Source organism: Tachysurus vachellii, chromosome 16 (genome assembly GCF_030014155.1).
Source record: "Tachysurus vachellii isolate PV-2020 chromosome 16, HZAU_Pvac_v1, whole genome shotgun sequence".
Lineage (NCBI taxonomy): Eukaryota > Metazoa > Chordata > Actinopteri > Siluriformes > Bagridae > Tachysurus > Tachysurus vachellii.
Window position 1 is genome coordinate 3,192,129 of NC_083475.1, and position 21,282 is coordinate 3,213,410.

Here is a 21,282-nt window from a genome sequence, read left to right on the forward strand (position 1 = left end):
GTACTGTATTGTTGTGTATGTGAGAAATAAAATATAAATGTAAATGTTTTCTGTAACTTTTCTCTGCTTCACATCTCAACAAAATCTCTGTTTTAATCTGAGTTCAGAAGATCAGACTGTCAGTAATCAGACCTAAAACAGGGTCAGACTCTCATTAGTTTTTGGAGAAGTTGTTAGTTCATTGGTGTATTTTTTAAACCCAGACTGTGAACGTGTAAATGGTTTATTCAGTATTGATAAGAACAACTGTGACTGTGTTTTATTTATACAGAATGTGTTTATCTATTATTATGACCTGGATGAAGATTAGACCATGATTTATCATTAATGTTTCACTCCTAAGTCTCCTAGTTTATTACAGGACAGATCCAGGTCTCTCAGGTGTGAGGGGTTTGATCTCAGAGCTGAAGTCAGAGCAGCACAGCATTCATCTGAGACACCACAATCACACAACCTGTAGTTTAACACAATGACACACTCTTCATCAACAGATTTTAAAACCCTTTATTACAATTAATAAAATATTGTCAGATATATTCAATAAACAATTTTTTCAGAAACAACAAATAAAGATGACAGAAACAACAAATAAAGGTTTCTAATGAGAATGTTTCCTCACATCAAATAGACTATAACACAATAAATGTTCATCTATTATACTGTAGAAAGTGATTTTTTATCACGTTTTTTAAATTTTTTTTTGTCATGTAAACATTTCACCGGTATTATCACGATTGAAGCGCCTGCCTCACCCCCCGAACAGCAACACACTCTCCGGAGTATTAGTCGTTTCCGGACTGCAGTTCCCATAATCCCCACACCAGGGCTAATTACACCGACAGCTGTATGCTATATAAGCTGAACTTAAACTTTACCCCAGTGCGAAGTCTCGATCTGCTTCCGCGATCATTCTGAGCGTTTTTCTGTGTTTTCCCTAGTTCCGGTTTTTGATTCTGTTTCTGTCTGTTGGTCTATCGATTGTTTGCCACCTACCCTGACCTTTTGCCTGTTATTATCGACTACGTACTTTGCCGCACCTGCCCTGTTGTGTTTGCCGTTATTGACCTCTGCCTGTTGTTTACGAGTACATTAAATAAAGCTGCAAATAGATTCTCAGCCTTATGATGCTTTATTACAGAAGACTTCGCCATCAAGTGATCCAGCAGCCATCTCCCAGCTCACAACAGAGCTCTCCGCTCAAGCCCAGCAACTCGCTGGCCACCATCAGCAGCTGACGCGGCTCACCTCGCTCACCGAAGAACTCGTCACGGCGCTGCAGAATCTACGGGGAATCTCCGGAGCGTCCAACCCCGTGCCGCCGCCAGTGCTCCCGCCAACCACCTCGTATGCAGTCCCCGCGGTCGCTAATCCTCGGCTCGCCTTCACGGACTAATTCAACGGAGACTCCGGGAAGTGTAAAGGCTTTCTGATGCAGTGCTCGCTTTTCGTGATGCAACAACCCGCACTCTAACCGACCGATGCCAGCCGTATCGCCTTTGTGTGCACGCTCCTCACCGGTAAGGCGTTAGACTGGGCCACCGCTGTGTGGAGGGAGGACAGAACCGTGTTTTCCTCCTTCGAGCACTTCCCCACCCAATTCCGCAGCATCTTTGACCACTCCGCTGGAGGAGAGAGCGCAGAGGAGAACCTGCTAGCCATATCCCAGGATGATCGTCCTGCCGCGGACTACGCGCTGGCTTGTCGTACCGTCGCCGCGGAGGCAGGTTGGGAGGACAGACCGTTCAAACTGCTGTACCGCAAGGGCTTGAACCGGGAGCTGCAAGCCGAGCTCGCGTGTCGGGACGGTCAGGGTATATTCTGGAAAACGGTTTCCCTATTGCGGTTTCGCAAACGGCAGAGCAAATGTAGCACACGCCGTTTACCAACTCGCGATGGGGAATTCGCAAAGCACAACATTCCTTCTGTTTACCAGCACGAGATCATAGGAAGGAATTAAAAGTACGAGGCTACAGATTTAAGAGGCGGGGCAACATTTACCAAATTTCAAACTTAAAGTTCATGCAAACAGATATTAATAGACAGGTTTCAGTCAAATATTTATGGTTTATTTAGCAGTGTTATAAACATGCATCCTCTTCTATGTTTAATATTCTCATCAAAGTGAGCATCATGAATTTCAAAATAATCAAAATAATAAAAGATAGGCTACCACACACCTACCACACGTCAGATTAAATTAAATTTATTTTTGTGCCCTTTTATTTATTTATTTATTTTATTTTTCTATGTTTGTGTTACATAAATCCATTTGTGTGAAAATGGTATCACAAAAACAAGTAAATTAATGCTGAAAAATAATTAATTACGTTTCGTATTAGTATTTCTCTCAACAGCCCGCATATGATTGGTCAAACGTAATAACCATTTTTTTACGCATTTTTAACTGCTCAGTCGGAACCATGAGTTTGTTAGGTCATGAAAACATTATAACAAGCATGTATCAAGATGGACACACGGATATGGAAATATCAGAACATTTATCAGAGCTTGGCATGCAAAGAGGGAATTCAGAGCGAAATATACGGAAATTCCGCTCTGAAAGAGGCCTTAAAAGAAAATGTATCTCCGAAGATGAACTGGAGTTGGCGGTTTCGCAAGCTGTTGTAGAGGTGAGAATTTTTTAATCATTTACTATTATTTAAAACTCCTGCTACAGATAGTCGTTCATTTAAAATTAGTTATTGTACATTAACAACCCTAAAAATGCTGCATTATGATACAGCGCTGTAATGTACAATAGTCACAGAAGTACTACGGTAATTACTAAATCACTAACTTAATTATCCAGATCTATTGCCTAACCTAGTGTCAAACACATGATCGACTTAAACTACACACAGTAAGTTACACATAGTATATTACTACCATATCTACTGTATAACGTTAATTTTTAAACATTTATGTAGGTAACTTACAGTCCATACTGTTCTTGATACTGTAAGAACTGAATCAAAATGACAGGTAATATTTAATAAATAAATTATTAACTGTATGATACTGTAGTGATAAAATACTGGCTTATACAATCATATTAAATTAATAGTTTACTTATTTAGATTGTAGTGAGTGAACCACTTTAGTTTGGCATCCTCTGTCATATAATAGTCTTATAAACAAGACCTTATGTTTATTACATGGTTCACAGTTGTTGTTGTTTTTCCAAATAAGTTATGTAGGTAAAACCAAAGAAAGGTTTACATATTCATTATGTGCTGTTATCCTGTTTAAATGTACGTGTTAGATTTGACTTTTTGGTGTGTACAGACTGGACCATATTACGGACGTAAAATGATAACAGGCTACCTTGCTGCACAAGGAGTTCATGTATCAGAGGTTCGAGTGGGGCAGACATTGGCACAGATGCATGAACCATATCACCAGGCTCGATGCCAGGTAGACTTATGTGCCACAGTACATTATTTATCACAAGCATACATAATTATCATGTGTTAGCACCTTCATTATTAAAAATTACATAATCATACATCAGTGTGTATTTAGCTCAGCATTTTACTTTCCGAAGTAGAGAGATAAAACATACAGTTGAAAATGACATAGGCAAAGGGTAGGTATAGGGTCATTTCCTGAAGGTTTTCTGGACAAGGTTTAGATTAAGCCCGGACAAGACCTTAGATATATTTGGATTTTTAATTAGTTTTTACAAACATACTTACTGGTGAGACAAAACAATGGCACTGATATATTTTAAACTATCTCAGTGCAAGCTGTTTTCAGTTAAGAGAGCTTAAACGTGCATTTTAGTCTGGGACTACACTTAAACCCTGTCTGGGAAACTGCCCCATAGTCTCTCTACACCAGTTCTTCTAAAACTAAGGGCTGGATACTTTCTATATGTAACCCAATTAACTCTGTTTTGTTTCAGGGTGCACATAATTTAAACCCTGTTCCATATAATGCAGAGTATGTGGGTCACAAACTGCATATGGACCAGAATGAAAAGCTTTGCATGTTTGGTGTGACCCATGTCATAGCCATTGATGGCTTCAGCAAAAAAGTTGTTGGACATTCCACCATGCCAATAAAAAACAATTTAACAATTTATGAAGAGGTGTACAAGTAAGACTAAAATTTTCTACTCTAATATTACCATATTTTTGGCACACTCATTGATAACTTCAAATTTTGATTATATTTTATTTTCTTAGAAATGCTGTCCTTTCCCATGGGATGTGGGATCAGGTCAGAGTGGACCATGGTAGAGAATTTTATCTAACCCTCTTCATGCAAGACATCTTAGCAGAATACAGGCATAACCAGCAACGACTGCCTTACATCCAGACAACTAAGGTGACATTAAATGATTAATTATTTTCACAGATGTCTATTTTTTATGGCATATGTACTATTCTGTATAAGCTATTGGTAACAGTAAGGTTGTATTTGTCAACATTAGTTAATGCATTAGCTAACATATATTAAAAATGAACAATACTTAATTTATTAATTTGATAACACTTAACAATATGGTGTCATTTGTAAACATTAGTTAATGTGTTAACTAACATGAACTAACAATGAGCAATGCATTTATTACAGTAACTTCAATATTATCATAATTTTAAATACAAAATGACCATCATGGTTTGAAGTTACAGCTGTAAAACATGTCAGTGGATATGGGGCTACATCTTCACTAAACTTTGGTGTACTAGTGTGACGCTTGGGAAATGTCATCACAGTTATGACTTGCGCATGTACAGTTTTATCTCAGGGCCACATACTGGTACAAATATATGAAACATAGCTATTTTTGCTGATAACTTAAGAGGTTTTTCCTAAGTTTTTCAACTGGTTTCCAAAACTCCTGTTAATTTCATTTTCTGCCCTTGTTGGGCTTGACCCTGGTATTGCTGCTTGCAATATATAATCTTTAATTTCTGTTAATGAAAATAGTTATTCATTGTTCATGCTAGTTCACAGTTAAATAACTAATGTTAACAAATACAACTTTGATCTGAATAATGAATTAGTAAACGACGGAAACTAAGATTTTTTAAATCTAACATTGTAACTGTTAACATTTGTTAATGCACAATGAACAAACATGAAAAAGTGTTTTGTACTTTATATTGTATAAGTTTTGAGTTATGCTTTACATTGTGGGAATGCACTTTTACTCAACAGAACCATACTGTAGAGAGAATATGGCCCGAAGTAAATAAGCGGGTCAATTATCCAATAAAGACTGCACTCATCCAGATGGTTGACCAGGAGGCTTTGGATATGGAGGATGGGTTGACAAGATACTGTGTATCCAATCTTACATGTGAGATCAGCCAGACTGGAGTACAGAGATTAACGGGACTATATGGAAATAAAGTGGGAATTTTTTAAAAATGCAGAGTTGACTATAACAAGGAACGTAAATGTAGTTATAATTTTGTTTAAAACAACAAGATTTAATGCAATTTAAGTTGACTTGTAGGTACACAGCAAAAACATCAGTGTTATTTCAACTCCCATAGTGTTAAATTTAACACTTTCCCAGAGTTTATATAATCGACACCAGTTCAGAGTTAAATTAACACTTTGGATAGTGTCACATTTTTAACACTATTATGGAGTTAAAATATTAACACTCAGAGTGTTGTTTCTTAACACATTTAAGAGTATTTTTTACACTAAACATGTGTTATTCCTTTTCACTGGGGGTGTTAATTCCTAACATTCACAGTGTTATTTTATGACACTTTAAAGTGTATTTTAAACTCTATATCGTGTTACTCCCTTACTCTTAAAGTGTTAATTTAGATCATTCAGTGTTATTAACACTTTACAGTGTATTCATGACAGTTGTGTTACATTCAATGTTCTGAAAATACTTTTTCACTACAAGAAAAAAGAAACATACGAAGAATTCAACTTTTTTAATAAAGACAAAAATATCCAAGCACCATACAACTTGCACATTTACACAGAAAATAATGGTACAATATAAAGGCTGTCATCTCCACCATAAGCACTTTGTAAGTCAAAAGGCTTGTAAATTTGAAGACAATCTGCTTTTATCACAGCTTTTTCATCACTTTCAAACACGTTGTAGGCATGAAAATGCTCACTGAAATGGTCAACCATAAGCTTGTTCACTATGAAGTAGATCACACTGTTTTTTTTATTCTGCAAAACACAGGCATTTCCTGTTCTGTGCCACTGCAAATCACTAACCCGGCTCTGTACTCTACCCCACTGATCTTTACCCAGTTAGTAGAGAAGATGTCTTTTGCGACATCGGGCAGGGCTTGGGCAAACATTTCACCATTTTCCTCATTGTCCACATTAAATGTTTTCAAAGGTCCATACTCAACATGGTTCAAAGGAGATGTTTCCCAATTGGATGCTATGGACATTTGATGTTTTTTGGCAAGTGATACTGTGATGTTCTTGAAGTTTTTAAGTGTGCTTTTGAAAACCCTGTGTTTTGCCTCAAATCGCATACTCCACATATGTATTAACGGTCCAATTTTTCGAATACAAGACGGGTAATGTAACATAAAATGATGTTTAGGAATCAGGTTTCTACCTGGATACAAGTGTTTGAACAAGTCATGATGTTCCATTATTAAATGCTTCAAATGCACAGTCATGCCTAGTGTAACAGATGGAGAGAATATGATGTTAATTATCTGCAGTAAGAGCAACAGCAAAGTCCAGTTCTGGTTTCCTTCTGGCACAATGTCACCAAAAATCAAAGGAATGTTTCTTACCAGACAAAGAGTCTGAATAGAGTTGAGTCCTATATTATTGCCTATACTGTCCAAGTTGACCCTTGTCGGACGATTTTTGTGCTCCAAGTAGCCATAGTCAAAAGCATAGATTCGTGACAAAAGACCAGGTTTTGACAAAACATTTTCAGAGAGATATTCTAACAGTAACTTTATCTCATACTGAGCCACCCCTTCAAGTATGCATCATGCATTATGTCCAAAGAAAAGTTGTAGCAAACATGAAAGTACTGTAGGCTGTTAAGAGTTGAATTCTTCTTTAGACCAAATACACATAGCTTTTGTGGATTTGATTGCAACTCACTGCAGTGCATTTCAAAAAGCTCTTTTCCACGAAAAATTATCTTTGGGTCATCCTCTTTGTAAACATTCTGAGAATCATCTTTTTCAATCAAACACAAACGACAGAAGTGACGTCCACTGAAAGACTCTGCAAAACCCATTATTCCATGCATCCCCAAGTTGTCCCCAGTTATCTGACATACAGTGCCATAGACCTTTTCAGATGAAAAAGGCAACTCAATGCCATGACTCTCCAATATTTTGATGTCATCAATCAGAGGCTGTAAAATAGGATCAAAGCCATATTTTTTCACATCTTCTGTGTGAAACAATGCAACCAAATGAATGTTCATCAATACAGAGTTTAACTTTGGAGGCAGATTTCGGAGGACAAAATAGAGAGCACCAACTTTGTGAACACCACGTTTTGAACCCAGTGGGTTAGCAGTCTCAAAGTCTTCATTGTAAAGCTGAATTTGTAAAGAAGTCTGTGTTTTTGAGAACAATGGATGTGACTTAAAATAACTTCCATCACAAAAGTCTTCATATCTGTCTTTTGATACACATGGTTTTGCAAGTAGTTCACAAATATAAGAATTTCGCCAGATAAATTTAATGGTTTCCAAAATTGGAATGTAAACAAAAGTGTCTTTCACTGGGACCTGATCATAAGTACCTGTATTTTTATTTTTCCTTGTATCAAATCGAACTCCTAAATTTTTTTCCACTGGCTCCACAATCCCCCATTTCTTGTTGAAATACTTAATTCTTTTAGTTTCAGTATTAAAACTCACAAATGGGTTTTCAAAATTCTCAAAACCCTTTTCCAACGTAGATCTTACAGGGTTATCTTTTGGCACAGTGGACAGTATTTCTTGCTTTACTTGGGAGTGCAGTCCACCAGCAAGTTCTTCCAAATCACTAACAATTGATGTAACTACACTATTTGCCATACCACTACCATGGAGTTTGGCAATAATTGTAGCACAGATATCTTTTGTGTTTTCTGTGATACTTTGACCAGATCCATTGTTGTCAAAATACCCAGCATCAGGGCTCTGCACAACACTTGTTCCTGCAACTTCTGTACTATTTCGTAAACTGTGAAAATCAGCCTGAAATGACTCTGAGGTTTCTGCATCACCACTTTGACAATAACCCTTATCATGCACACTAACTAAATGGTTTTTTTAAACCTGAAAATGTTGAAAACTGACGCCTACAATGATCTTGTGCACAAACTAACTTAAACTTGGTGCCTGGATAGAAACTGTGGCCAATTCGCAAATGAGTTATTAGGCCCTGGCTGGTAGCATGCACTGCTTGACAAATGAAACATTTGAACATATTCATATGTCATTCAAAAGTTTTGCCCGCAACTCACGAACTCTTGGAGACTCATCTGTTGTGGTAACATCAATGTTGTAGACAGTTGTCTGCAGAAAAGTGTAGAAATGGACCAGGGACTCATCATAAGACATGTTGAACACGTAGTGGGATTTAAACAGTTCATCAAAAGCACCCAATGAGCTGGTGGCTTGGCAGAGGATGAGCTGTTTGTCAACGGCGATGTAGAAGGTATCAATCGTCTTCTGGGTTCGGCCAACTGCAAGGATGTATGGTTGTTTACCCTCTCTTTCCTGCACATATTCAGTGATGCTGCAGCATGACTAAAAGAAGAAAAAAAAAATTATAAATGTGTACACCTTCAAGTGAATCTGGTACTTGCTGGTCCATGTTAATGTAATAGACTTTGTAAACTGACCCTGTGATTTGAGATTTGCTTCACTGGATAAAACATTCCTCCCAAATAATTGGGACATACTGGTCAATAATACCCATTCATTTGAAAGGAACTAGACTTAGTCTGTGTTACCGGTGTTCAGCCGCAACACCGGTTACGTGCACTTGACCACGGCCCCCAACGTCGTTTTGATTTTGTATAGTAATAAAAATCATTTAGTTCAGTTAGAACTTACACTACAATTAAAAACTGTATGTGTCTGCTCCATACAGTGTAAGATGAACGAGAGTTGCAGCACAGATCAATAGCAGGAGTCAGATTTCACCTCACAGTCTGACAAGACGATGGTGGAAGATTTGGTTTCAAAGCGAAACATTAAAGCACATATTTAAGCGAGTTTGTCTTTATACTTTAAGAATAATAATTAACCCAACATTCAAGCATATGATACGCAATGGGTAGGGGTGTGGGGTAGGGACGTATTATATGTACGCTACAAGTGCATATGCAAAAGTGCATTCAGAAGTGCAAGAAAAGTAATTTCTGAAGATCAATAGAACGCCACATAGAAACAGAAAATCGTGCTATTGATACGCACTTTCATGAGATCGGGCTCTTCATTCTTATGAAAGTTGAGCTTCACGCTCACACGCGAGTGAAATGGGCACTGTTATGAATGCCCGTGCGGCCATGCTCATTTTACTTTCTAGTAAATCTACAGTAGCAAGTGCATATAACTAAAAAATTGTCTTGTGGAATTTACAAATGAGGCATAATAGTGTACCTTATGAAAGTGCACCATTTTGTCCACTGCATCACTTGGACTTATTTTGGTCCTCTTCCGTCCAGCTGTGGGTGGCAAGAGATAGAGAAGAAGCAGCAAAGAAGCAATGTCACTGTCCCAGTCTATCAGGAGGAAAAACAAGGCATTAATGTCTAATAGGAAAAGATAAAACTAGCTAACTAATTTGTATTATGAACCAGTGTTTCCGCTACATTCATTCTGCCATGGTGGTCCGCCACACCAAAAATCATAACGCCACAGCTGCAGCTTCAAAGTGAGGTCCGATATTGTGCATTCTATTGTGTTATGTTTAAGCCCCACTAAAAGCATAAAAAACATTCTTGCTGGAGTTTATTGTGCTTTCTAAATCATATTCCTTTCACAACACTGTGAACCATGCATGCTGTGTAGCTTACAAGTTTCATAGCTCTCTGCGAGTTTCTCAGCAGATTTTAGAAGTCGGCACAGCTCAGTTGTCTGAGTCAGTTTTTTGGCCTCTTTGATGACCTTGGGCTTGAATGAGGTGTCCCACTTCTCAAGCATCTTGGAGGCTGTTTCAGCACCAAACAGCAGCAGGAAGTCTTGATTCACCTGTTGATTATACACAAGCATATATATATGATGGCAGGGCTCAGTGCATTGTTAATGGTGCGCTTAATGATTTTTATCAGCGTGTGGTATATTAAACCAGTGTAAATCAGAATAAAAGATTTTGTAAAAAAGAATACAGTCAATTAGACAGGAATATAAATGATTAGGTGTATTCATGGCTAACATCCAGCAAAACACTGGATATTAAAGACTTCATTTTAATAAAAGAAATATACAACTCACCAGTCCTTTGACATCTAAAAAACGTGGAAATGTTTTGAAGACATCTGTGCTTCTTTGTGGGTCATGCACTAGGTCCTGACGGTGTTGAAACGTCATCTTCATCTTCTGAAATACACTTGCTTCATCAGGAGAGTGAACAAGAAATGAAATGGCCTCCCTGCAGGCATCTCCATCAAGCTGCTGAGGCAGTGTGTTTGCTGATCTTCGGCGCTTTGGTCCTTGTGCTTGATGCACTGAGGCTTCCTTGACTGGCCATTTTCCTGAAGTCCTGGAAATGGTTTTGAGGCGCCACGCTAAATATCCAGTGCCCTTTTCCCCATCATAGAAATGCTCCTGTTCCATTTAAATGAATAAACACAAATACTCACAAAATTATCTTACAGAAAGATCAGATGCAGCATTGTGAAACAAAAGAACAATTAATTATTTAATAGATTTTCTTTTTTCAAATTAATGTGCAATATCCCTATAACCCAAGTAATTTTAAAAATAAGGGCACTATCATCAATATTATTGTTGATTATTGTTGAATTTTGAAATCGTTTCACTTTTATAAGCAACTGTAATTATTTTAGAATGAAAACTACAATGCCAAAGCCCTTTTCTGTAAATCTGGTGCTGTTTTCTTAATAAGGTTGTAAAACTTACATAGCCCTTTGGAGAAAAAGGATCCTTCAGGGAGGGAAAGAGAGTAATAATTCCCAGGGCATACTTCTCCTTCTGCTGACGGGAAGGAATCCTACTATAGAGTGAAGAAAGTCAATCTTTAATAATTTTTCTTTATATAGTACAAGAAACATTAGTAATATCATTACAAGATTACAGCTTTTTTTTTTTTACATTCCCTTGTAATAAAAACCTTTTTAAATCTTACCCATGTTTCTCAGTAATATCACTCGCCAATATGTTGACAAGCTGTCTCCGAGTGCGGTGCATTAGTGAATTTTCTGACTTGTACTCTTCAAGAATATCCTCTCCTCCAGGCTTCTTAAGCAAGGCCTTTTCTACCATCTATTCTCATAACAGGAAAAGGAAAAATAAGTTTTAGCATTCAATTCTTTCTATTAGATAAAATCTTTAGAAAAAACATACCACAACATGTCTGTATAAACTAAGGCTGAAAGCTCAGATGAATCTCAAAAAACAGCAGTGTTGTCAAAGGTAAAATTCTATGAAGGGGCAAATTAATTATTTTATATATATATATAACATATTCTTTGATAAAAAAGTGAGTTTGGAACCAGATGATTCGATTGGTGATAATCTCAATTTAGTGTGACACCTTATAATTGATGGTAAATCAAAATAATAAGTTGTTTTCAGCTCTCAATTACCTCCTTTGCTGCCTATGACATGGAAGCCTTTGTTGCAGAACTGCTCATGTCTTCTTTGCTGGATCTATTTCTGCCTGTGGGAATACCCAGTTCTCTAAGGTCACTGTCACTTGAAGAAAGTGATATGGTATCCGTGAGGGAAGATGGTGTTGAATGATCTAAAGGAGAAAGCTCTTTAAAAAGAGAGAATTTGATTAACTTAACCTTTTGTGGCTTTATCCATTTTAGTATAAACATTTTAAGTAACCCTAAAGTATTCAGAATATATTCTTAGTAATTAGTAACAAACTTGACCCAACCTTGCCCACTGCCATGTTCATTCCATAAAGAAAGGTCAATGTCAGCTGCATCAAAGAGCATAGGTTTTCTAATGACACCTACCTTCAACTGAAATGCTGTCACATACTTTCAGGCACATGTCTGGATTGGCCTCCAACAGCTCTAGAAGAATGTCTTCCTCTACTGCTGTGTCAGTTTCATCAAAAATGTCAAGTTGAGTTGCATCAGGAAGCCCAAACCTGTTTTTGACTATCAAAAGAGGTAATGTAACCAGATAAAGTCACCTGGAGCAAGTTTTAAATCATTCCGCTTAACTCTATTTCGTTGTCTTGTAAATGTTAAACTAAAGGAATCTGCAGCAAAAGTATACTGCCATGTACTAACTAATGTTGATGATTCCACTAACTGTCATTAAAAGTAAAGCTCTGCAATTAAAATAAAATATTATGACAACATTTGAATAAACTGTTAAATACAGCCAAAAGTATTTAAATACACACAATCTTGTGCTGTGATTTGTCGCTAAAGTGGCTACATATTTTGTTTGGCCTTTAAAGGATGGCTATTTACCTTCCCTGATGAATTCTGAATAGGTGAAGCCTGAGTGCAATTTGATGTACTTCTTGATACTATGGTATTTCACCTTCAGCAACATGGTAACATCCTAAAACTGCACCTAGTGAAGAAAAAGCAATAAGTGGTTCAATCTTAACTGCAAGGAGATGTTAGCTTGTTTAAGTGGCAAACAAACAGTGAAGATTGCTTATCATATGCAGGAAAAAAATTTAAAAAATATTCTGTTTTGCAACATGATGCTCAGGCAATTTTTTTAAACTTCATTGCGAAAACAAGCATTATTAAAAGTTGAAAACTTGTCATTTTGTGGACACTTGTCATTTTTCATACTTTTTATCTTTTTAATCTGTATCATGATGTTGCTGTTCCGGCATACTTTTTAACCATTTAAGCAAGTAAATCACAGCAGAATTAGTTTATTTTGGGTTCATACCACTTGTATGCATCCACCATAGACCAAACTATTTAGAGAACGAATATTTTAAAAGTTGTTTGCTTGTCTTGTGGAGGGAACTGATGTACTGTAGTATGTACGTTTTTCAAATCTTCATCACGATGTTTGTATTCCTTCTTAGTTTTAACCAGTTTATTGTTATTAAAAAACAGTTAAATCTGAACCTCAAGTAACGTTGGCGCTGGAAGCAGCAGACGAGAAGGCTGGTTCGTTCCACCAGATGATGTTAATAATTCAGACATTTGATTGCCCAACCTGGGTCTTGCACAGCTAAACAAAGCAGTCGGTATTTCTGCCATATTGATGGCGGAAATAAACGCTGTTGGGGCGGACAAATCTACACCATCGGGCATGGGCGTAAATTTCATTTAACAGTAGGGGCGGGGACAATAAATATTAATTTTCTCATGAGCAATTTTTGAAGGGGGACACAAATAATACAGTGTAATTGTACTTATAAAGATATAAAGATATAATGTCCCACAGTGAAAAACTTTGCTTTTATCATTATTATTGTTGCATGGAGACTGCGTCATTATGGTTATTTTCAAAGTTTTTCTCGACGGCTTTGGAGTGTTAGTTGCAGTGTACTATGCAACAAGCTATTGTAAACAAGCTAACGTTAACTAGATAAGACATTTTAATCGCTAATATAGCAGATTCATTGAAAATTACATCGGTAATCAGCATTTTTGCCGCAACTAATTTATGAATGAGTCTGCATCAACTACATTAAAGAGAAACGCTTTATTTAAAGTGAATAAAATCCCCTACTTAATAGAGTTGAACATTAATTGAGCCGCAGCCACACACCTGACTCATGTGTGCAGAGTAGGTCATGAACTGGGAAAGCAGGCAGTGGGTCAAACCACTGTGAGAAAGGGGAGGGGGAACTCAACTGTTTATAAACGCATTTTTGCGTTTTTTTTTCTACTTACACAATTATTTAGGTATACATATATTTTTCACAATAGAGGGTGCGATATTTAAAAAAAAAAATTGGGGGGGGGGGACAATCCTCGGATGGGGGGGACATGTCCGGGATTTACGCCCATGCCATCGGGTAACGTTAAACGCGAGTAAAGTTAGCGGGATTAAACATGAAGGCCGCGAACGGCGCAAAGCGAAAATGGCCAGTGTGAAGACGCCAAAAGCCTTGTTTAGGCCATCATCACCGTCGAAAAATTTGTATTTTCCCTGCATCACTGCTCACGGACGTGCACCAAGCATTTTGAAACTGACGACGACACCACATAAAATGGCTTTCATTAAACGTTAGTGTAAAACAATGACTAGACAGTGATTTTCTTAAATGTACTAACACCGTTAAGCACATGTTGTTATATTAAAACACGCTAACGTCATTTTACCGTTTTACAGTTGCTGCACTAACTTAGACTGTTAAAGACTAACATTCTTTATAAATTGGTAAATGTGGTTCTCAACCTTTAAACCGAATATTCCTGACAGAAATGTGCTCTCTCACATCCCTTAACCGTCCGGAAAATTTAAAAAAAAGCGACGATCGACTGCATCACACCCCACTTAACGTTAAAACTTGGTTTAATAATGACTAACAACCTTTATAAATTGATAAATGTGATTCTTACCTTTTAAACCGAATATTCCTGACAGAAATGTGCTCTCACACACCTTAACTTTAACTCAAATTAACACTACAGATTTTGCTGTGTAGCCTGCGTTCCTTGGTCAGTTGCACACAGCACACTGCTTACTGGAGGGCCAGTGAGGCCAAACCCCCTGCATGTACTGTACTTGCATTCTTCCATAACATGCACAGTAACACTTTATTTTAGGGGCATTTAACTAGTTGCTTATTAGCATGAATATTAATAGAATATTGGCTATTTATTAGTACTTATTAAGCACATATTAATGCCTTATTCTGCATTACCTTATTCTACATTCTTAATGGTACCCAATACCTAAACTTAATAACTACCTTACTAACTCTTAATAAGCAGTAAATCAGGAGTGTTACCACATGCACAGATAATTTGATAATTTGATGACTAACACCCCTTCCCCCTCACTTAAGGGGGGATTCACCTCCATTTTCCAGGCCTTGACTACCACAGAAGCAGAGACCTAATAAGCTTGAGAAAAAATGCTTCATTTTACATTTTGATTGGGACTTTTTTAGAAGGGCAAGGGTGGGGGATGCTTTCATTTTACAGCAACCATAGGGAAATATGTTTATTACAATTATTAAGTTTATGATGTTTATTACAAGCTTAATAATGTTTATTATGCTTTTGTGTTACTCAATGAAAGAATCAGTTAAAGTTCTACTTACAATTAAATCAGTCAAGACGTCATTTTTAAAATTTGTATTACCTTGCATGTATGTCTGCTTATGACCAAACAATGTTTATTTGTTTGTATATGATATAGTTTATATACATTTCCCTATATTTCCAAATAATTCCCATAAATTCCTGTAAATTCCCATAAATTCCCGTAAAGTTTCCAATTTTGAATATTCCCAAAATTCCCCAGATTAAGTTCCCGTGGAAAGTTTCCGGAAATTTACCGGAAACTTTCCGCCCCTTTGCAACCCTAATCATACCATCATTATGATGTAACCCATCTGCCAATATATAGACATACTTTCAGTGTCCTGTGGCCTGTTGCACGGTTTTCGGTTTTTACCCAAGTAAGTTTGCATTTAGTTTGAGATCGCAAACCAAAACTGGATCAATCAGCTGTAAACACAGTGACATAAATGCAATAAAAAGCCACTCCCCTTGTATCACTTAGTAAAACAAGTGAAAGCAGTTCACAGTGAAGGGATTTTACAGACACAATTGCTACTCTTTTGCCATCATTTAATATATGAATGAATTAAATTATAATTATTTCTAATTATATGAATGAATATAACTATTATATGAATTGGCAGTTATTATTAAACTTACATACATACACACTAATACAGGAGAACATTAACACATACACACATTATTTGAGCTCTTTGTAAACCTAAACTATGTAAATGATTAAATTAAGTTGAAACATTTGCATTGAAATGGTTAGTATTTTTCCAGCTGCCTTCTTGAACTTATTTCTGCCTTGTAAATGCATTTAAATTCATTATATTAAAAAAATCTCTTAATCTTCAACAAAGAAGTGAATTATGCAGTCTTTCTCATGAGAAGTCAATCAAACTGGCTCTTTCCATGTTTCGCACGATTGGCTTTTTGAGACATTACGGTGCATTTAGGAGTTGATATAGTATGTTTATATTAAGCGCTGTGCTGAACATGATCTTGGATTTGTTTGGTTTTGTCAACTCCAAACCTACTCTGAAACTCAAGAGTTTGTTCAGAAAGCTTTGTGCAACAGGCTACTGGAGGGCCAGTTTCTGCAGAATTTAGCTCCAACCCTAATCTAACAAACCAGAACTAGCTAATGAAGGTCTTCAAAATTACTTGAAAATTGCAGTTACAGTAGGTGTTGAAGCAAGGCAGGACCTAAACTCTGGTAGGAAGGTCTTAAAGTATGATCAGTATTTATTTACATATTTTCTTACAATTCAATTGTTTCTATTAATAGGCAAAGGCATTCCTAATCTGCTGGCCAGAGATGGCTGCAAGAGAAGAATTTCAGAGCAACTGCTGCCAAGGGCCTCAGAAGCTGCTGACCTATACAGACAGGAAATGGGACACAGTCTGACTACTCCATCAGCATTTGGCATCGATCCATTTCAGTCTGAAGAGGACAAAATTAGGGCAGAGACAGAGTTTAATGCACTGTATTTTGACCTTGACAATGTACTGAACTACACTGTAAATGAGTATTACAGACCATACCAAGACTGTCTATCTGAACTAGTTAACATCACGAGAAGATGTGCATAGAGATGCTTTATATCGTACCACTGACAGACAAAACTTATCTGATGGTGTTTTTTATTTTTTATTGTAAACTGTAGCATGCAATGTGTAAAAGAAGTAGAAGAAGAAATAATAAAAGAACAATACAGTTATATTAAGTTTTCTTCTGGTCGTAAATGAACATCTGAACACTCATTATACCATATAACAAACTTCTGTGGGCCTTATTAGATTTAAAACATTAGGGTGGCCAGCCACCAAAAAAAAAAACAACAGGACTATTTAAACTTCTCTTATTGTGCATTAACTTTTTTAACATTTGAAATATGCACTCTTTTACATGCATACACACTTTTATACAGAAGTGTACTGCTCTTCTATGGCCCTAATAACATTCAAAACTTCAGAGAGGCCAGCTACAGCCACCAGGGATTCCTCTGTAATTGGAGACCGACACTTAACACATCCTTGACCCTCCTGGAGTATAGCATTGACACACTCTCGACAACCAACCAAACTGCGACAGCAGCGCGCCAGCATAGGACTGTTCATCACTCCTGTAAAAAACATTACAGAAATGTGATAATAATAATACTATATGTGATAACACTAAGACCATTTTTGGGTGAATTACTCCTTTAAATAGTCCCATAATAAAATATATGTCTCAACTGTAAACAACTTGCACTTGAAATTTGAAAAAATATCAGTGTCATTTGTTTGTCTTAAGATATACAACCAGTAATGGTTTTTGTAAGGTATGTTTGTAAAAACACTTTAAAATCCTAATAGAACTAGTCCTGGCTTAAACACTTTCAGGAAAATAATCCCTAAGTGTCAGACTCATGATCCAGGTAACTGAAAGGACAAAGTTGTCCTAAGAAAACAACAGGTACACATTTTGGTACACAAACTTTCATAAAATGGTTTTGATACACTTGAAATTTTGACTACTGTTGTTACATGTCTGTCTGATGACTAGGTAATTACTTGCCTCTGCATACATTGCACCTAAATGAGGTCTTCAATATCTCACTTTGCTGTTCTGTGAGGCCCTCAGAATGCTTGGAGAGCTCCCTGAGCTTGGCTGACACAGCTGGTAACCCTTCAGATGCGAGAAGGACCTCCTCGATTTTGTCTCTTATTTCTAAGAGCTCCGATTCCTCGTGTCTTTTAGCTTGCCTTTAACAGTTGAAAGACAATTAACAGATGTAAGAATCTCAAACCATATTTAGACATTGTTTTCTAAACAATATTTGAGTTGCAATTCTTATCACCTGAGATCAGTGATTTTGCATTAGTGAGTTTTTCAAAAAGTATTTGAGATTAAAATGATAAAGTACGTCTGTAAAACTAATTTCTATAACTACCTCCAGAAAAACTAGTCCCATACATACTGTAGGAATATCTAACTGTTTTTTGTCAAACTTTATTGTCCTCCAAGAAATCCAATCTCATCTGAAAGTTAATGTCTGTAACTGCAGATAAACATTTCTTAAAAGTTTTGGTCAGTGTGAACAACTATAGATCTTGCTAACTAGCACATATTCTGCTTTCTGCATCCTTTATGTTGTGGCTGTCTGTTTTTTCCATCTGACAACAAAATAACGAATAATTAAAGTCAACAGCAAAATCTTGTAACTGTGAAAAACTGGCCACTGAAATATCTGAAACATGTGGTTTCTCCATGTTTACATGGGCTTATATGTAGCACATGGCAACAGGACAGATCATAGAGTTCACAATAGGACTGTCTCTGTGCATCAAAGTAGTTTTTACTTTGTAAATAGGTTTACTTTTACTGCAATTTAGGAGAACTCTTAGTGGAAAGATAAAATGTTTCCCGAACACAGGCCCTGAAAGAGATGTCCACATGTGGAGATTTTCAAAGTTAATCTATAGATTAGCAAATCAGAATAATGAAACTTGAAGTAATGGTGTAACCTAGTGAACTCTGTTCAAGTACAATTATTGCTGTATTGAGTGTGAGATCAGAGCAGCCTAGGAATTCCTTGCAGATTGTTGAAGCTGAGTGAACTGCAAAGAAATCTCTTTTTTTATATTATATTTTATATTATATATTTATATATTTTTATATTAATCTGCATCTCTGACTTCTGATTGTGATTCATTATCATCAATCTATGGACCTTAACTTGAAAGAGACACTCCCACCTCTGTAAAATACACAGAAGTGGGAGTGTTTGGTTGGTACATCTAGTCCCATTCGAACTTGTACATAAAATCACAGATGTCGAGTGATAAGAATTGACAGCCTATGGACTAGGCTAATCGCTAAAGCACTTAAGATTTTTGTTTGCAGGAATATATTAAATGTTCAAAGATGAATACACGTTTCTAGTGAAAGCAATTTTGATCTTACCCTAGTTTTCTTCTTTTTCTTCTTCTTCCCATTTCTGCAAAAACATCTTCTTTGATGGCAAAAAAGCGCCTGGAGCTCTGCTTCCAATAAGAAGAACCTGTGACAGATAGGATAAATAGAATAGTGAAATTCAGAATGGTACTTTCATGGTAATACACTAAGTAGTAACTTGCATATTGATGAGCTGTGGTGAACCTTTTGTGCCAGGGCTATCAAGGAGTAGGTTTCCTTGACTATCAGTTAAAATGATGTCTTCATCAGCACCCATAGCAAGGGCTTCTTTAACTTTGGTTGTGATGGTAGACAAACAGGCCTCAGACTCTTGAAAAGGGATTATCAAGGCCTTGTCCTGTACTATTTTGTCACCCTCAAGTTGACCAAGGAAAATGGTTCTGTGGAAAAACACACACAAGCACATTGTGTCTAGCAGATGTTTTGAATATTCTAAACACAGACATTTGGAGTGCTTTAAAATTGCAACAGAAATGAACGAAATCAGCTACCTTCATTTCTGCAACATAGAAACCAGACTCTTACATTCTTGTAATGTGTAATGTGTGTGTGTGTGTGTGTGTGTGTGTGTGTGCGTCATACCTACCAGTTTTGTTGAACTTATTTTAAAGTTGAGTTCCTGTTTCTCAACACCTCATAGTTCTCATCTGCGTCTCATTTTAATTAGTCCATTAATGTGCATTTGTCCTGATAAGGTAAATATTTTTGTCGGTTTTTAACATCTTAGGTTAATTGCCATTTTCTATTATTTTGTATTAATAAATATGTATGGTATACTATTACTGGTTATAGAAGATTCAGAGCCATCATTTTGTCAAACAGAGGTTCCACAAAGTATTAAATGAAGAATGCCAGTAAAAAGAGATTGGATTTTTGTGAAAACATTAAATGAAAAAAATAAAACATTAAAAACAGACTCAAAAACGCAACTTACCTTTGGTAGATTTTTTGATTAGTTGCAGGATGGGGTGTGCAAGCAGCAGCAGTGGTAGCAGTGGATGATCTTGAAAAACTAAAACGAGGTCGACTCTGACCAGGGTTTGGGTGAAATGGGTTTATGACTGGGCTTGGTAATGCCCCACACATTTAATCCCCCATCACCTGGAAGGTCATGAGATCCAAACAACTAAAGAATCCAGATGTGGATGGAAAAACTGAAACTCCCTGGTCACTGGTCAAGTAAACACTTGATTGTGTTACCTAAAGAGAAATCAAGAGAACAGTTCAAGCACAATACAATACAATAATTATACTGAATTTAATTAACACTTTTAACCAACAAAAGTGTTGGTTTGTTTTCAAGTCCTAGTTTTCAAGTTTGTTTTCAAGTTCATTTTTAAACTAATTGTGTATATATATATATATATATATATATATATATATATATATATATATATATATATATATATATATATATATATGTTATTCTTAGCATTTAGCCAAATAATTCTTTTAACGTTGTACATAAATTCATTTATATGTCACTTTTTATATTAAAGGATTTTAATATGCAATATTGTCTATGGGGACTGAACAACCTCAAGTTTATATGCATTTTCACAGTCACAAACATGTAAATAGATTTATGGCTGAGAATATATGTAATTTATCTTATGTATTTGTATAAATCAATTTGCGGAAGTGAAATTTATGCTGATTGCTACACATTTCATTAGCAACGGGGAGGGGGATGTTTATAGGCTATGGATGATTAAAACAGTTTAAATAGAACAAACCTTAAAAATCCTCGCCAAGTTGTCCACTGTTATATCATCCTCTCGAAGTACAGCAGACAACGTGCCCCTCCTCAATATGTAAGTTGTTCCCAAAGACATCTTGTAAAAGTTGCGAGACCGCGCCAAGAAACTTCCAATTTAAGTGCTAGCATACGCCATACCCCACATCCGTTTCATCTGAGATAGGGCCTGTAACGTTACGCCTCATAGAGGTCATTTCACGTAAATACTTCGATAAAGCAT

General features: G+C 36.5%; 3 protein-coding genes across 3 annotated transcripts; 1 reads left to right on the forward strand and 2 right to left on the reverse strand.

The window, feature by feature from the left end:
• The first annotated feature begins 921 nt into the window (after positions 1 to 921).
• LOC132858892 (uncharacterized) lies at positions 922 to 6,515 on the forward strand. The gene is made up of 5 exons (XM_060889438.1): positions 922 to 2,630; positions 3,286 to 3,414; positions 3,905 to 4,098; positions 4,188 to 4,329; positions 5,167 to 6,515. The coding sequence occupies exons 1-5, from the start codon at positions 2,421 to 2,423 to the stop codon at positions 5,374 to 5,376; spliced, it is 885 nt and encodes a 294-aa protein (XP_060745421.1). The 5' UTR covers positions 922 to 2,420; the 3' UTR covers positions 5,377 to 6,515.
• Positions 6,516 to 7,697: 1,182 nt separating this feature from the next.
• Positions 7,698 to 11,419, reverse strand: LOC132859438 (uncharacterized). Its single transcript, XM_060890185.1, has 6 exons — positions 11,283 to 11,419; positions 11,057 to 11,147; positions 10,409 to 10,741; positions 9,991 to 10,165; positions 9,575 to 9,696; positions 7,698 to 8,716 (listed from the first exon to the last, which is right to left on the reverse strand). Exons 1-6 carry the CDS (start codon positions 11,417 to 11,419, stop codon positions 8,396 to 8,398), a joined length of 1,179 nt encoding a protein of 392 aa, XP_060746168.1. The 3' UTR covers positions 7,698 to 8,395.
• Positions 11,420 to 17,081: 5,662 nt separating this feature from the next.
• LOC132859439 (uncharacterized) lies at positions 17,082 to 20,389 on the reverse strand. Its single transcript, XM_060890186.1, has 5 exons — positions 20,238 to 20,389; positions 19,487 to 19,683; positions 19,292 to 19,388; positions 17,903 to 18,090; positions 17,082 to 17,465 (listed from the first exon to the last, which is right to left on the reverse strand). Exons 1-5 carry the CDS (start codon positions 20,387 to 20,389, stop codon positions 17,263 to 17,265), a joined length of 837 nt encoding a protein of 278 aa, XP_060746169.1. The 3' UTR covers positions 17,082 to 17,262.
• Between the last annotated feature and the right edge of the window lie 893 nt (positions 20,390 to 21,282).

Coding starts and splice junctions, on each gene's coding strand:
- LOC132859438 (XM_060890185.1), bottom strand. CDS start 11,419: ATGGTAGAAAAGGCCTTGCTTAAGAAGCCTGGAGGAGAGGATATTCTT. Junction 11,148..11,282: donor GATATTACTGAGAAACATGG/GTAAGATTTAAA, acceptor ACTCTATAGTAG/GATTCCTTCCCGTCAGCAGA. Junction 9,697..9,990: donor CGCAGAGAGCTATGAAACTT/GTAAGCTACACA, acceptor TCCTCCTGATAG/ACTGGGACAGTGACATTGCT.
- LOC132859439 (XM_060890186.1), bottom strand. CDS start 20,389: ATGTGTGGGGCATTACCAAGCCCAGTCATAAACCCATTTCACCCAAAC. Junction 19,684..20,237: donor AATCAAAAAATCTACCAAAG/GTAAGTTGCGTT, acceptor GTTTTTCCACAG/AACCATTTTCCTTGGTCAAC. Junction 17,466..17,902: donor TAGGTGCAATGTATGCAGAG/GCAAGTAATTAC, acceptor TGTTTTTTACAG/GAGTGATGAACAGTCCTATG.
- LOC132858892 (XM_060889438.1), top strand. CDS start 2,421: ATGAGTTTGTTAGGTCATGAAAACATTATAACAAGCATGTATCAAGAT. Junction 2,631..3,285: donor TTTCGCAAGCTGTTGTAGAG/GTGAGAATTTTT, acceptor TGGTGTGTACAG/ACTGGACCATATTACGGACG. Junction 4,330..5,166: donor CTTACATCCAGACAACTAAG/GTGACATTAAAT, acceptor TTTACTCAACAG/AACCATACTGTAGAGAGAAT.